Source organism: Otolemur garnettii, unplaced genomic scaffold (assembly GCF_000181295.1).
Source record: "Otolemur garnettii isolate 467f Iridium unplaced genomic scaffold, OtoGar3 scaffold00006, whole genome shotgun sequence".
Lineage (NCBI taxonomy): Eukaryota > Metazoa > Chordata > Mammalia > Primates > Galagidae > Otolemur > Otolemur garnettii.
In genome coordinates this window covers 11,837,806-11,853,037 of record NW_003852401.1, presented here as the reverse complement: position 1 = coordinate 11,853,037, position 15,232 = coordinate 11,837,806, and the positions used below count along the sequence as shown (strand labels likewise).

The window sequence follows — 15,232 nt, the reverse complement described above, 5'->3', positions numbered from 1 at the left end:
GAGTATCTGGGACTACAGGAGCCTGCCACAACGCCCAGCTGTTTTTTGTCTGTAGTTGTCATTGTTTGGCAGGCCCGGGGCTGGATTCGAACCCGCCAACTCTGGTGTATGTGGCTGGCACCTTAGCTGCTTGAGCTACAGGCGCCGAGCCAGCCCTGCCTTTTCTTATTGAAGAGATGGAATTGATTTTGAAGAGAATATGGAATCCACTTTTTTGATTTCCATTTGCTCTCCTCATTCTACTCTCACCCCCTGCAACTCTAATGTTCCCCCAGCAGTTTGTTTTAATGTCTCTGATTCTCCTATCAATTTACTAAGAATACAGTAGTGAGTTTTCTAAGATTTTATGCCTTCTTACAGCTTTCCAGATAAAGTTAAATTCCTTGGCACAGCACATAAGGCTCTCAATCATCTGTTATCTATTTCTCAAATTTCCATCATTAATTTCTTCAGACATTCTGACTTATTTGTACTCCCTAGTGCATAATATCTTGTTTTCTGGCTCTTAACTTTCCTGCATGCTAGCCTTCCTACTTTACCTACAACTCACATGTCAGTTTTCTTTTTTCTTGAAGTTTACTTGCCTTAAGAGCATTGTCTCAGCTTCTAAGCTGTTCACCTAGGGCAACTCTGTATTGCTTCTCAGAGTTTCTTACTCCTTGTAGCTGCTCCCTGTGGGATACCACTTGCTTTACTACAGGTCTTGGTATGAAGCTTTGGGACATAGTCCCATTGATAGACTACTGCTGCCACAGCTTGGTCATTTGTGGAGATGTGACTGGGGGCAAGCCACAATTCCTTTATTTCCCCATTCCTGCATTTCTCACAGTACCGCCTCAGGTATGGCTGAATCAGACTTTAGAGAAGAGTTGGGGTAAATGAAAGGAATTAACATATATTTCATAAAGTATATTTAAAGAAACATTTAAAACCTCGTCCAGTATATACTCCCCCCACGCCCCAAGGAAAGCATCCACAAAGTCAAATCCTTAAGAAGGTAGCTTCTGTATATTTCCTTTACTGTTTTATCCTCTGGTCTGTGATTGTGAGCTATCTACCAACTATCCAGCTTTGGGAAACCTCACCTCCTAGCTTCAGTATTGGTTTTGGCTCAGGATTTATTTTCCTCAATAGTACATTTCTACAAATTTGAAATCTTTTGGCCACTGTCTGTTAGCATTGTCCATACCCTTTGACACCCAAATCTTGTGGAGTGGTCAAGTTTATTTGATTTGTTCCCAGTTGATCTCCTTTGAGGCCTTCCTGTCAATTTAAATTTTAGAAATGCTATTTCTAGTTGTTCAGTGGGTAACTCTTGAGTCAGACAAACACCACAAACTTCTCCCAAAGATCAATATTAAATTTTACACATAATACAAGCTAAACTAATAATATACAGAAAAAATTTTTTGAAGTACCATAAAGAGCTCTCTCCTAATGAAGATAGCACCTCACTTTATCATACAGATAAAGAATATGATATTTCTTTCTCTTTAAATTATGTCCTTATTCAAATTGAACATCTTTGTTCTGCTTTTAAAAAGAAAGAGGTCCATGGCCAAGTTATGGTAACTTACTTGGCTAAATAAAGATCCAATGAAGCTATTAAATCATGATTGTAAGGTTTAGATTAAATTAGTATAAGAGCTATGGGCTAGTCTCCTTACTGGTGTAGTAGGATTTTTTGTTATTTTTCTATCATATATGTCACTTCCACTTGTCCTTTAATTGTCATATCCCTCTAAAAGCCTGTCAAAATAATTTTGTTTATGGGACTTTTTGTGTTCCTCTGACATTCTGTCATATCTCTGTCATAGCATCATACCACACTGATTGATTTACTCATGTGTTTCCTAGCACATGGAATTTAGTGGGTTATCAATGAATATTTACTGAATGATAAGTGAATAGTAAAGGAAATTAGGATTTGTTATCTTCTAACATTTACTCTTTATCTCAGCAATTTCTTAATGATAAGACATAAGATTTCATAGAGAGCCTGTTTATTTTCTAGTGATTAAAATGTTTCCTACATATTTTAAAATTTCTTTTTATTTCAAATCCAGTTTTGAATTTGTAAGTACCTTGATTAGGATCAGAGAACTTCTGAAGCCCAGCTCACAGTTAGTATTTCTTCCCTTCTGTCTTGGGAGGTAAGAAGGAAACTGAAATAAGAGGGTATGCTATGAGAGACAGTCCCTTCTCATGTAGTGAATGGCAGGCGTTGCTAGTTGTTGCACTGATTTAACTCGTTGCCTATTTTGGCAAAAAGTAGCCTTTTTTATACATAGGAAAACATCTATTGGCAGTGTAATTTATGCTTAATGGTAGGAAACAGGCTGGGTGCAGTGGCTCATGCCTGTAATACCTAGAGGGGCCAAAGTGGGAGGATCACTTGAGGCTAGGAGTTTAAGATGAGCCTGAAGATAGCAAGACCCTGTCTCTAATAATTAACCTAACGATACATGTACATACCTACATATAAAAAAATGTAGTTGGGTGTGATGTTGTATCCCTATTTTCCCAGCTACTTGGGAGTCTGAGGTGGGAGGATCTTTTGAGCCCAAGAGTTTGAAGTTGCAGTGAGCCACAATGATACCACTGCACTCTGACCCAGGCAACAGAGTAAGACTCTGCTTTAAGAAAAAAGTAGGAAAAAAAAGTTAGTGAGGAATGGAAGAAGAGGAAATATACAGAGAGCATATTTTCCTTTTCTAAATATGTATATTTAAGCATAAGTATACAGGAAATTCATGACTTATGCTTAAATTTATGTGCTCTACTTTTATGTAAAGTTTCTTTGTAAGAGAATTTAAAACTCAGTGTACATATTTAGATATAAGCTTTTTGGTCCACTGTTGCCCTGTCTTATATATTTTAGAATATATATCTTTCAAAGAAGAAGAAATAATTATCAGCAAATATTTATTTTCTTTGTATTAAGGGGAATTAATAAAATGCCTGTTTCTTTCATGATCACATATATCGTTTGATGTCTCTTATAGAAATTTCAAGAAATAGCTGAAAAAAATATGGAAAAATTGAACCGTATTGAGAAGTCACATGAACAGTTAGTTCTCGAAAATTCACACTTCAAGAAAGTGTTATCACAGACTCAAAGGGAACAGACATCCTTGCTGGCAGCCTGTGCACTGATGGCTGGTGCCTTATATCCACTCTACAGCCGATCATGTGCCTTGTCAACACAGAGAGATTTTCTCCAGGAGCAGGTCAACACCTTTGAGTTGTTCAAATTGGAAATTAGAACTCTAGCCCAGGCTTTGTCAACTATCGAGGAAAAGAAGCAAGAGGAAGCCAAGATGAAGAAAAAACCGTCTAAAGGATTGATACGTGTATTTCGGAAAGGTGTTATTGCAATTTTGGCAGCAAACAGACTCAAGATTTTGGGCCAGTCATGTTCCTCTCTTTTTACCTGGATGGAGAGTTTCAAAGAAGGCATTGGCATGTTAGTGTGTACAGGAGAGCCCAAAGACAAGCATAAACTTCCAAGTAAGATAATTTGTGCTTATTATAATCTAAATTGTATGTAAATGAAATACAATGCAAATATGCTTGGCTATTATGTAGAGACTTAGAAAAAGCATGTAACATGTCAAATCATGTAGTCCTGTGTATATATATATAGGTATATATGTGTATGTGGATAAATGTGTATTTTTGTTTAAATTAGAATTTGATATTTTGTTTTAAATGAATTGAAATACAAAGTAGAAAGCATATTTAATTTCAACATTATCTAGTTTTATTATAGTTGGATACTTTTTTAATAGTAAAGTGAAGAGTTTATACAGTGACTTTTCAATTAAGCCAAGCCCATAACTTCCCTCTTTAAAATAATCTGTATAATTTATTTTCGCTTTTTATGAATCAGTGTAAAATCATGAAAGCTAAAAATCTATTGAAGAATTATATGAAATGAGAAAAATGCATACTTTCTAGCTAAACTTTTCTTTGAATGCTTAACTGTATCTGAAGGAACAATGGATTTAATTTTTAATTTTTATAAAAGCAGGCTATTAATGTAAGTAAAATTAGAGAAGATTTATTTTTTCCTCTTATTTTTCAGTGTCAATTAATGGTTATTTATAAATTAGGTCAATCAAATCTAACAATTCTTATGAACTTTTCTGCAGTAGGCAACATTCTGCACACAAAGTTTGATCTGTTTCTTAAAGATCTGAACAGATCTGTTAGATCTTAAAGATCTGTTTCAGATCTGTTCTAAGATCTGAACAATGATATAGATTTTAAATATGGATTTAAATACTTTTTGTAGCATTTCATAATGGATTTTTTCTATTTTTGCAGAACGTCAGAAGGAGCAGTTACGTTGTTTACAAGCACTCAGTTGGCTCACCAGTTCTGACCTTCTTGCTGCAGTAATCAGTTCTATGGCTGAGTTACAAGAAGTCATTAGTAAAACAGGTATGATTCCATCTTTTATATCCTTTCAAAATACATGTAAAAGCAAATGTCCAGGAACTCTTTATGGTACAAATTCTAATAAGCCTTCTTGGAATAAAATGTATTTATTCTGATTTTATTTTAGTCACTCACAGATAGCTGGTTAAATCTATATTTGATGATGTAGTAAATTAATTCCATCAAATTGGAAATTACAATTTATACAAATTATAAATTAGGTCGATCAAGTCTTATACAAATGATTTGTATATAACAAATTATACAATTTGTTTAATACAAACATATAATGTAAACTTAATGTAAAGTAATGTAAACTTTGGTGGCTATTTTGTCTTTATTTATGGGGAAATTAAATGATATTCTTAGTGAATATGCCCACTTTACTTTCTGTTTTCTTTTGTGATCTGGTTTTCCTACAGATGCTCATCATTAGCTTTTTCTTTTTTCTTTGTTTTTGAGACAGAGTCTCACTTTGTCACTCTTGGTAGATTGCTGTGGTGTCATAGCTCACAGCAACCTCAAACTCTTGGCCTCAAGCAGTTCTCTTGCCTCAGCCTCACTAGTAGTAGCTGGGACTACAGGCTCCCGCCATAACTCCTGGCTGTTTTTCAGAGATAGTATCTTGCTCTTACGCAGGCTGGTCTTGAACTCATGAGCTCAAACTATCCACCTGCCTCGGGCTCTCAGAGTGCTTGGATTATAGGCATGAGCCACCACTCCTGGCCGTCATTAGCTTTTTATAAAGTGATACTGGCAATGTTCTTTCAAATGTTTCAGACTTGCTTCATTTCTACTTCTGGCTATAAATTTCATAAGCTTGAGTAATAATGGAACAATGAGAAAATTTCTTTTGGTGATACGTTTTTATTTTTTCCAATTTATTTTAATAGAGTTAATTTGAATATTCTACTCCTTTCCACCATCTGTGGAACCACTTATAATCAATGATTTATAAAGGGCTAAAATTCAAGTTTATTTTTTCAAGACTCAGATTATATGTTTGTGTGACAGGTTCACTGAAAACTAATTGGACTAATAATGGTCCTCTCAGACACATTATTAGTTAATATAACGGACTTGTTAAGACTTGCTTTCTTAATGGAATATTGTAAACATAAATGAAAATGGTAATTTGGTATGCTATTTAATTATTGAGAGAATTCTACCATATAAATATAGATCATTCATTGTGATTTTAAATATCTAAACCTACCCTCTTATAGTAGAAGACTTGTGAATCAAAGATTATTTTTAGGTTGTGGCTATTGATGTTTGCAATCAATCTGTATACTTGGTAAAACGTGTGTATGTTGATAAAACCTCAACATACTTGGTTTGGAGTATGAAATAAAAGTATGAATTAAATGTATTTTAAGAATTTTGGTGTTATACCTTCAGAGCAAAAGGTAACATTTTTAAAAGAGCTTAATAATAGTTTTTGGGTATATTTGAATAAATAGATGATTTGTGTTAGTGAATTCTCTGTAGATATATAAACACTTAAAAGGAGATAGTTTTAAAGCTATACTGTTTTTTATTTATTGAGTGTGTTTTTTATTTATAAGGAAAAAAAGAAGTTAATTGGTCTGTCCTCTAGAAAATAAACAAAATAGTTATAGAACAAGAATGAAACCTGTGGACTAAGTTTAGGCGGGATGTAATCAAGGATGGGATGAAAAGTGTAAGCTTTAAATGATATAAGAATCCATAGAAGGTTCAGTTAAATGTGGGCTTATGAGTAGAAAGGAACTTGTGATTTAGCTGGGCCTAGAATGATAGTAAGTTAGAGAAGAGATATGGTCTTCAAGATGAAAGAATAAGCATGGAATGAGAAGAATGGAGATTAAAGAGGTGAGAATGGAAGTCTATGCCTAGCAGGCCTGGATTAATAAAAGACAGTTTTTATTATATTCATATTGGAAGAAAGGTGAATTATTCACATGGAGTCAGATTTTAGAAGTTTTATAAAACCAGGCAGCAATTCCCTGAGCACATTCCAAAAGTGTGTCCTTGTAACATTTTTAAAGTTAAAGTATTGGCATAATGATTAAGACCCTGATAAAAATATGTATAGGTAAGGTTTATCAAGTCGAAGGAGACAAAGAGTGATGTCTTTAATTGCTTGCCTACATTCTGGAACAGAGCTGCCTTTGATGTTAGCCCTGCCTATGCCTCAAATAACTTGAGGGAATAGCAAGTTCAGGGAAACGTATTTTTAGGGAAGATTTTAAGTGCTTGTTGGCTAAGAAGCACTACTTCGGGTAGAGTAAATGATTGTTACTTAGAGGAAGAGAATAACTCATGTGTCAGTCATGAGTATTGGAAGGGATATGGTCTGGACAAATAGGTAATTGAATATTATTGGACTAATATGAAAATGATTAGTGCAGACCTTTTGTGAAGATAACTTGACCATCAGGCCTTTAGAATTATTTCTTCAGACATGATGAGGGGTTTATATATTATCTTTTCCTGCTGAAATGTTTTCATTTCTTAGTATATTTTAGTAGTCAAAATTTCAGATATTTTAGTGGAAAGGATGGGAATATATTTTCAGACAGTTAAAGCATATGGGTGATTATTAACAGATAACAATGAGAGTAATAAATTTAAAGCCCTAAGAGCTTATATAGTCATGTAGAATTTATAATTTAAGGGTATGAATAACCTAAATAGGTAAGCATTATTATACAGTAGACATACAAAGAGAATTAGCTTTGAAGAAGGCAGTTTTAGTTTTGTATCCAAATCTGCTGGTTATCAGTTGTATGAAATTGGTTAAATTATTTAACTTTTGGGTCTTAAATTCTTTACCTAAAAAAGAAGGAATTGTCTTCTTCATGGCTGTTATGAGGATTAATGAGATAATATTTGTTGAACATCATGTATAGGCTGCATGTAGAGGGTCCTAAAAGAATAGTTGTGCCCTTACCACCAATCTTACTGTGAAAAAAGCATATAATATTAATGAATACATGTACACAACTTACACATACACCTTTATACTGTAACCCAGAGTTCTGATTTGAATAGACTGGAGAGAAACTCAGGCATGGAGGGCAGGGACAACATGCTTTATTCACCTCATGCTGGTTGGTGAGCTAAATTACATGGGAGGTCCGCCCATATCCAGCTCCTGGTGGCCAGCATGCTGAGTTACATAGATAGTCCACAATCTATGCTCTGTCATTGCAATCCTCATAAAGAGAATGTCCTGAACACCTTTATACCCATGGAAACAAAAGTGGCAACATGCCAAACAGCAGTTACCTGAGCATGACATTACTGTAAACAGTTATGGCTATCTAGGGACACATGGTGCTTTCTGGCAAGGCCACGTAAGAAAGCCCAGACAGATTTATCTTGTCCCACACCCAAGGCCATGGACGAGAAAGCCCAAACATCTTTGTCTGTCTTTACATTTTCAGGCTACTAATTTTTAATTTTCTATTTAAAAATTGCTACAAGGGAGGACACACTTTAGGGTTAAGCTGAAATTCTGCTTGACTTTTACTACTGGTTCCTGTACAAACTATGTGGACCTTGGGCAGGTTATTTAGATTCTGTGTACCTGAATTTTTTTTAATCTATAGAAGGAGAACAGTAGTGTTACCTATTTCATAGTGTTATTTAGAAGAGTAAATAAATTCATTTGTAAAGTGTTTAGAAGATTATTTATTAGTTTGCTTATTTTGCTTAGTTCAAATATTAGTAATTAATATTTGTTGCAGTAAGTGGATAATAATGAAGAAATTTCATAAAACTTTAGAGTAGATCGAATTCAAAGAATTTACATATCAATGCAGTTGTAACTTTTGAAAAGATGGTTTTAGTCAGGTATGGTGGCACACACCTGTGATTCTAGTTACTTGGGAGGTTGAGATAGGAATGCTTGAGCCTGAGAATTTGAGCTCAGCTTCAGCAACATAGTGAGACCTTGACCCAAGGAAACAAATGAAAAAGATGATTTTGGTATAATTAGTATGTAAAGATCAAAAAAAATTTCTTCTTCTGGGTAGAGTGACATTATATGTTCAGGGTCAGAGTACCAGAGGATTGCCTTCTTTTAACTCTTAGAATACCTACTTAAAGTAGCTATTCAAGTAGGAATTTTCCCTCTTCCATGTAATAGGAAATCCAGATGTAGGCCGAAATTGAAACTGCCTTTCTGCTCGGCCATCCTTACTTAGCATCTTTATGTTTGTGCTTCCTGGTGCCTTAGCTGGCTTCCAAGGCACCAGGATTATGTTTTTGCAGGAAGGAATAGGGAAGAGCAAAATGTGAAGGCATTCATACATTGCTGGTGGGAATGAAAAGGATACAGCTGATTTGTAAGAGTCTGGCATTTCCTTAGAATGGTAAACGGAGTTATCAAATTAGCCAGAAAAGCCAGCAGTTCTACTCCTAGGAGTATATATAAGAGAAATGAAAACATACATCTATATAAAAACTTTATAATGAATGTTCATAGCAGCCTTATACATGATAGTTAAAAAGGGAAAAAGAGCCCAAATGTCAGTCTTCTGGTGAATGGACAGATATCCAAATGATGAAATACCATTAGGCTGTAAAGTACTGTTATGTGCTATGACACATGATTCCCCAAAACATTATGCTATAGGAAAGAATCCAGTCACAAAATATCACATGTCATGATTCCAATTATAGAAGAAAACTGGTCAATTCAGAAAACTTGAAAAATAAAGTAAATCAGGAAAGAATGATATTAAAAACAAAGAGTATTTTCCTATCATATCACTCAGGAATAGTTACTGTTAACATTTGTATGTTTTCCCTCCCTCCTCTCCATCCTTCCTTCTCTTCCTTCCTTCCATCTATCACTTAACCCTCTACTTACAGACTAAACCATGATACACGGAATCACTGATTAATTATAGAGTATATACTGTTTTATATCCTTATTTAAAAATTATTTCGAAATAACCTCAAACTTACGGAAAAATGGCAAGTAGATAACAAAGAATTTTTTTTATTTTTTGCTGAACAGTTTGAGAGTAGCTTGCTAATATGATGCCTCATCATTCCCTCATGTTTTAGCATATATTTTAAAGACATTTTCCTGCATTACCGGAATGCATCCATCTACATCAGGAAATCAACATTGATACATTTTTGTCATCCACACCCTATTTAACTTTCCCTAGTTGTACCAACTATGTCCTTTATAGCAAAAGGATCTAATGTAGAATTATGTGATGCATTTAGTCATGTTTCTTTAGTCTTCTTCAGTCTGGAAGAGCTCCTCAATCTTTTCTTCACCATCATGATTTTGGCATTCTTGAAGATTATAGCCCAGTTATTTGTAGAATATCCCTTAATTTTGGTTTGTCTGACATTTCCTCATGATTAGATTCATCTTGTATATCTTTGCTAAGAAAATCACAGAAATGATGCTGTGCTCTGCTAAATAATAAAAGCTTTATTTTTAAAAATTTTTTTGAGGATTTTTCCCACTTCTGTTAATATCCTTTTAGAGCATTATTTTAAATGTATGGGTAATGTGTTACCACTTGTGTATACAATAATTTATTTAACCTATTCACAATAGGGTGTTTTTATATAGGACAGGTAGTAGGAATATCCGTTTGGCTTTGATTTATAATTGATTAATTGTCCTTTGAATCTTCTAAAATTATGAGCAGTATCTTAATTTTTTTTAGCCAAATGGGAAATTGAAATGGCAAAATTTTGGGAAAATCTATTGAAGAAATAATCTGAAAATTCTAAAGTGAAAGAAGGTATTTGTTATGAGGTAGATCTATGTTTTTTCTTTTCTTTTTTTACTTACACTTTACTTTTTGAAGAACTTGCTTAGTATTTATGTGATATTAAGCAAACTACTTCATTCTTTTTCAGCCTCAGTATCGTCATCTCTAATGACAATTTTTTGGCTAATAAAGTTTCTAGCTCATAGAGTTATTAGGCATAAATCTAACCTGTTTAGCCAATTTTTTTTGTATGTATAAATTTCCTATAAATAAATGTTTTTTCTTTTTTCTTTTTTTGTGCACTGATATCTCAACAGAACTAGCATATTATTTTTTACCTTTTTATGAAATTGGAAATTCAATAATGGTAGCTTGAATTCATTCCTCAGAAGGTGCTAAAGGTAGTTGCCTCTGCTACCTTTGTAAACTTTAATGATGAACTTAGAGGTAGTGGGCAAAGACCCCAGTTTACATGTTGCTGCTGTAAATACTGGACAGGTGGCAACCTTCTTGCTTTCATGATAGTGTTTGCCCACTTGAGATAAATTACCTCTTCTCAGTATCCAAATGGTGTGCCTGCAAGAGATCATTTACCTCAAACAGGGGAAAGTGTTACTTCCACTGAAGGGCTGAGATATCAATCATTATGGGAATGGACTAAAGAATTCTTTAGATAGCTGAACTTTTTGATATGACTACTCCAGACTAAAATTCTCAAGTAAGAAACAAATGTGCTGATTTACTTTGAAGTGTCTCTAGACAAACAGGAATAAATGGATATAAGTAGAATGTTAATACATTTGTTATACATTTCCTCTAATTACATGTTAATTACGTAGAAGATAGATGACTCAAATATACTCCTGCTAGTACTACTCGGAACTTTTTTTTAATTGCATGCTTTAAGTTAACTTTCTAGAGGTCATAGAGACTCAGGCAAAACTTACAAGCATAGATTGTGTTTAGCTTAACAGTGAGCTTTCATACTTAGGAAATTCAAAGCTGTAAGAAAAGATGTTTGGATTAATAAGCAGTTATTGGTATATACTGAAAAGCTTTAAGGCTTTATTAAATCTAAAAGGATAGTAGAGCCCTGCTGCTCCAAGTGTGGTCCATGGAAAAGGGAGCATTGGCATCAACTGGGAAGGTGTTGCACATGCCTAATCTGAGATCCTACTCCAGACTTACTCAGTTGGAATTTATATTTTTAACAAGATCCTCAGATGATTCACATGAATAGTAAAGTTTAAGTGACTTAGAGGATTTTTTATTTACCTAAATAGCTTCATTCATATCTGAAATTAAAACAAGTACAATCTGACCATGTATCATTTCTAATGCTTTAGGTAATAGTGTCTATTTTGGGGAGTAAAATTTAACCTACTTATTCAATTTTTTATTTTTGTGATTATTTTTATTACTTTCGTATTTTTCCCATATTTGTTCAAACATTGTGAAAATTTTAAGCATATAGAAAAGTTAAAAGAATTTTATAATGTTCAGATACTTTGTTTTTAAATTAAAACTTCTTTTACCTATTATAATTTTTATTTTTGAGGTGGAGTCTCACTTTGTCACTTGGTAGAGTACCCTGGCACCATAGCTCACAGCAACCTCTAACTCTTGGGCTCAAGTGATTCTCTTGCCTTAGCCTCCGGAGTTGCTGAGACTAAAGGTACCCACCAAAACGCCTGGCTGTTTTTTAGAGATAGGGTCTTGGTCTAGCTTAGGTTGGTCTTGAGCTAGTGAACTCAGGCAACCTGTCTACCTCAGCCTCCCAAAGTGCTGGGATTACAGGCATGAGCCACCGTGCTTGACCTATCTATCATAATTTTTAAGGACAATTTCTAGTCAATAATTCATTTAAATATTATTTATATACTTAGGAAGAAATTTTATCCTCACCTTTTTCCAGAAAAAATTATGGTAGCTTATAGTTATTTATAAAATGTTACTAGATAATATTTATCAAAACTTAAAAAAAGGAATTTAAAAGCAAATTTAAGCCAAGAATGACACGAAAAAGTCAATAATGATGGCTTACCAATTTGTGTTCAAATTTGGATCTGAGGATTCATTTGCCAATGATGTCATTAAAGAAAAGCCAAAACTTAGGGGAAATACACATGTTCTTGTAAGATTAGATGGGAAACTTCTACAGGACTTGATGTTTTCTTTTTAAGTGTAGTATATCAGGATATAATTTACATGCAATAAAATGTACTCCTTTAACTGTAAAATTTGATAAATTTTCAAAAAATGTATACACTAGAACATATACAAGTAAATATAAAGAACATTTCCTTTTCCTGTTTTGCTGTCAATCACCCTCACTCCCACCTAGTTTAAGGTAATCACTGATATTTTTTCTATCTCTTTAGTTTTTTTCTTTTCAAGAATTTAATAATGTCATAAAAATAGTAAAGTTAGACAGTGCAAAAGAGTTTAGCTGAACTTCACACGGAGAGGGAACAGTCCTTGCAAAACTGCCTTCATTTTAAAATACCACGAAGATCCGCACAGCTACCGTCACTTCAGACTAGGTAGCACAAATTAGGAGTCACCATGGACTCCCTCAGGTTAGATATTTGCTTGATGGAGCAAGTCATAGAACTCAGGAATGTGCTATATTTAGAGTTATGGTTTTACTCATATCAAAAGGAAACAATTTAGAATTTAAGAGAGTCTTAGGGTAAAGTCTGGGAGGGTTCTAAATGTGAAGGTTCTGCTGTCCTTAGGACACCATACCTTCCAAATTCCTTATTATACATATAGTAAGTATTCTTTAAGTTTGGATTCTCCTACTTAGCATAATGTTTTTGAGGTCACTTGTATTTCCTGTGACTGTATTTGTTCCTTTTTACTGCTGGGTAGTATTTTATTTTACTACTATACCAAAGTTTGCTTATTTATTACTTGTTGATGGGCATTAACATTATTTCTACTTCTGGCTATTAGGAATAAAGATGATATGAACATTCATATACATGCCATTTTTGCTGGACATATATTTTTATTTCTCTTGAGTAAATACGTAGGCTTGGAATTGCTGGGTTGTAAGTCTGTTTTGCTTAAGGAAGTTAGCCATGTGAGTATCTGAGAGGGAGGGGTGATAACTGGGAGGGACATTCTAAGAGGAGAAAACCAAAGTACAAAAACCCTGACAAAGGAATATACTTGATGTTTTCAGGAATAGCAAGGAAGCCTAAGTGGCTGATCCTGGGTCAGTAGGGGAAGAATGGTGGAAGATGATGTCAGAGAGATAGCAAAGGTCGGATGAGCAGCTGCTCACACATTCTGTAAGTCCTTATAAACCATGGTAAGAACTTTAGATTTTATTCTAAATGAGATAGTATGTGATTGGAAAGTTCTGAGTGGAAGAGTGACAAGAGCTGATTTAAACTTTTCAAAGGAGTCTCTCTGGCTTTTGTGAGGAGATAAGGGTGTAGCTAGTTAGGAAGCTGTTGCAGTGTTCTAAGGTAAGGGGCAATGGTAGCTGGAATAGCATAACAGCCTTGGACATAGTTAGTGGTAGAGTCTAGAAATATCTTGAAGATGGGGCTGGTAGGGTTTACTAATATATTAAATAAGAGATGTGAAAGAAATTTAGGAGTCTAGAATGACTTCAAAGCTTTTGGTTTGGGCAGTTGGGTGAATTAAGTCCTGAGTTACTGAAATGAGAAGATTAGAGAAGGAACAAAGAGGAAGAGAAAATTAAGAATTTATTTTGGACATGTTATATGTGAGAAATTTATTAGACATCTATATGTTAGGAAGTGCCTGCATATCTGAATTCAGTAGAAAAGTCATGACAGACAAAATTGTGAATGCTGTCAGTGTAAGTGGTATTTAATGTGATGCTACTGGCTGAAGTCATACAGGGTAATGATTTTAACCCTGGCTGCACATTATAATCATCTATCAAGATTTTTAAAAATAGTGAAACCTGCATTTTGCTTCTGAGATTCTGACTGGGGTGAGACATAATTGCCTTGAAAATAAATAGGAAATAAATTCTCTGAGGATTGAATTTTTGTGAACATTTAATACTTAGGTCAGAAAAATGAAGGGGATACAGCAAAGGATTCCAGAGAACAACCAGTAATATAGTTGGTTAACTCTGGTGGCAACCTGTAAGACAAATAAAGAAAATGATTCACAAATGGGAGTATGTGTAATCAATCATGTGTGGAGTACCTTTGCTATGGTTAGCATGATGAGGATTGATGAATCATTCCAGATTTGGCAAGATGGAGAAAACTGATAACCTTGGTGGAACCATTTTGGTGGAGTAATTGAGACAAGGGCTGAGTGCCATGTGTTAAAGAGAAAATGAGTTAGTGGGAAAGACAGTGAGTTTTGATGTAAAGGGAGGCAGGTAAATTGGGTTGTAGCAGGAGGATTTTGGGTCAAAAAAGGTTTTATTTTATGATGAGAGGTAATTCAACATGTTTGTGTGCTGAGGGTAATAAATTGTATGTTGCAATAAAGCTCAGTATCAGAAGTCAGGTGAAGTATGAGATTTTGGAGACAACAATCATTTCTGATTGTTAAGGTAAAAATGGTCCTTGTATGCTTTTTTACTGAGACAAAGTCTTGCTCTGTTGCTGTGGGTAGATTGCTGTGGCATCATCATAGCTCACTGAAACCTCAAACTTCTGGGCTCAAGTGATCCTGCTATGTCAACCTTGTGAGTCTATGGGACTATAGGTATATGCCATGTTGCCTGGCTAATATTTCTATTTTTAGTAGAGATGGGGTATTGCTCTTGCTTAGGCTGGTATAAAACTTCTGAGCTCAAGCAGTTCTCCCACCTTTGCCTCCCAAACCCTAGCACTAGGATTATAGGCGTGAGCGATTGAGCCTAGCTAGCCTGGCCATATATTCTTTTTTTATTGTTTGGGATTCATTGAAGGTACAAAGAATTAGGTTACACTTATTGCATTTGTTAGATAATTTCCCTCTTATAATTAATTGTGTCCTGCCCCAAGAGATGTGTCATACATAAGGTGACCAGATTTTAACATTGGTAAAGCAGGACACCATTGATGGGGGGG

The 15,232-nt window shown here is 34.5% G+C and overlaps 1 protein-coding gene across 2 annotated transcripts in view; it reads left to right on the top strand.

The window, feature by feature from the left end:
• The window catches only part of CCDC171 (coiled-coil domain containing 171), a 402,279-nt gene that overhangs the window by 174,128 nt on the left and 212,919 nt on the right, over positions 1-15,232 (top strand). For both annotated transcript variants that reach the window (XM_003782870.3, XM_023509106.1), the window contains exons 17-18: positions 3,006-3,510; positions 4,330-4,446. In XM_003782870.3, the coding sequence (XP_003782918.1) occupies positions 3,006-3,510; positions 4,330-4,446 (622 nt within the window). The remainder of the gene's footprint in view (positions 1-3,005; positions 3,511-4,329; positions 4,447-15,232) is intronic.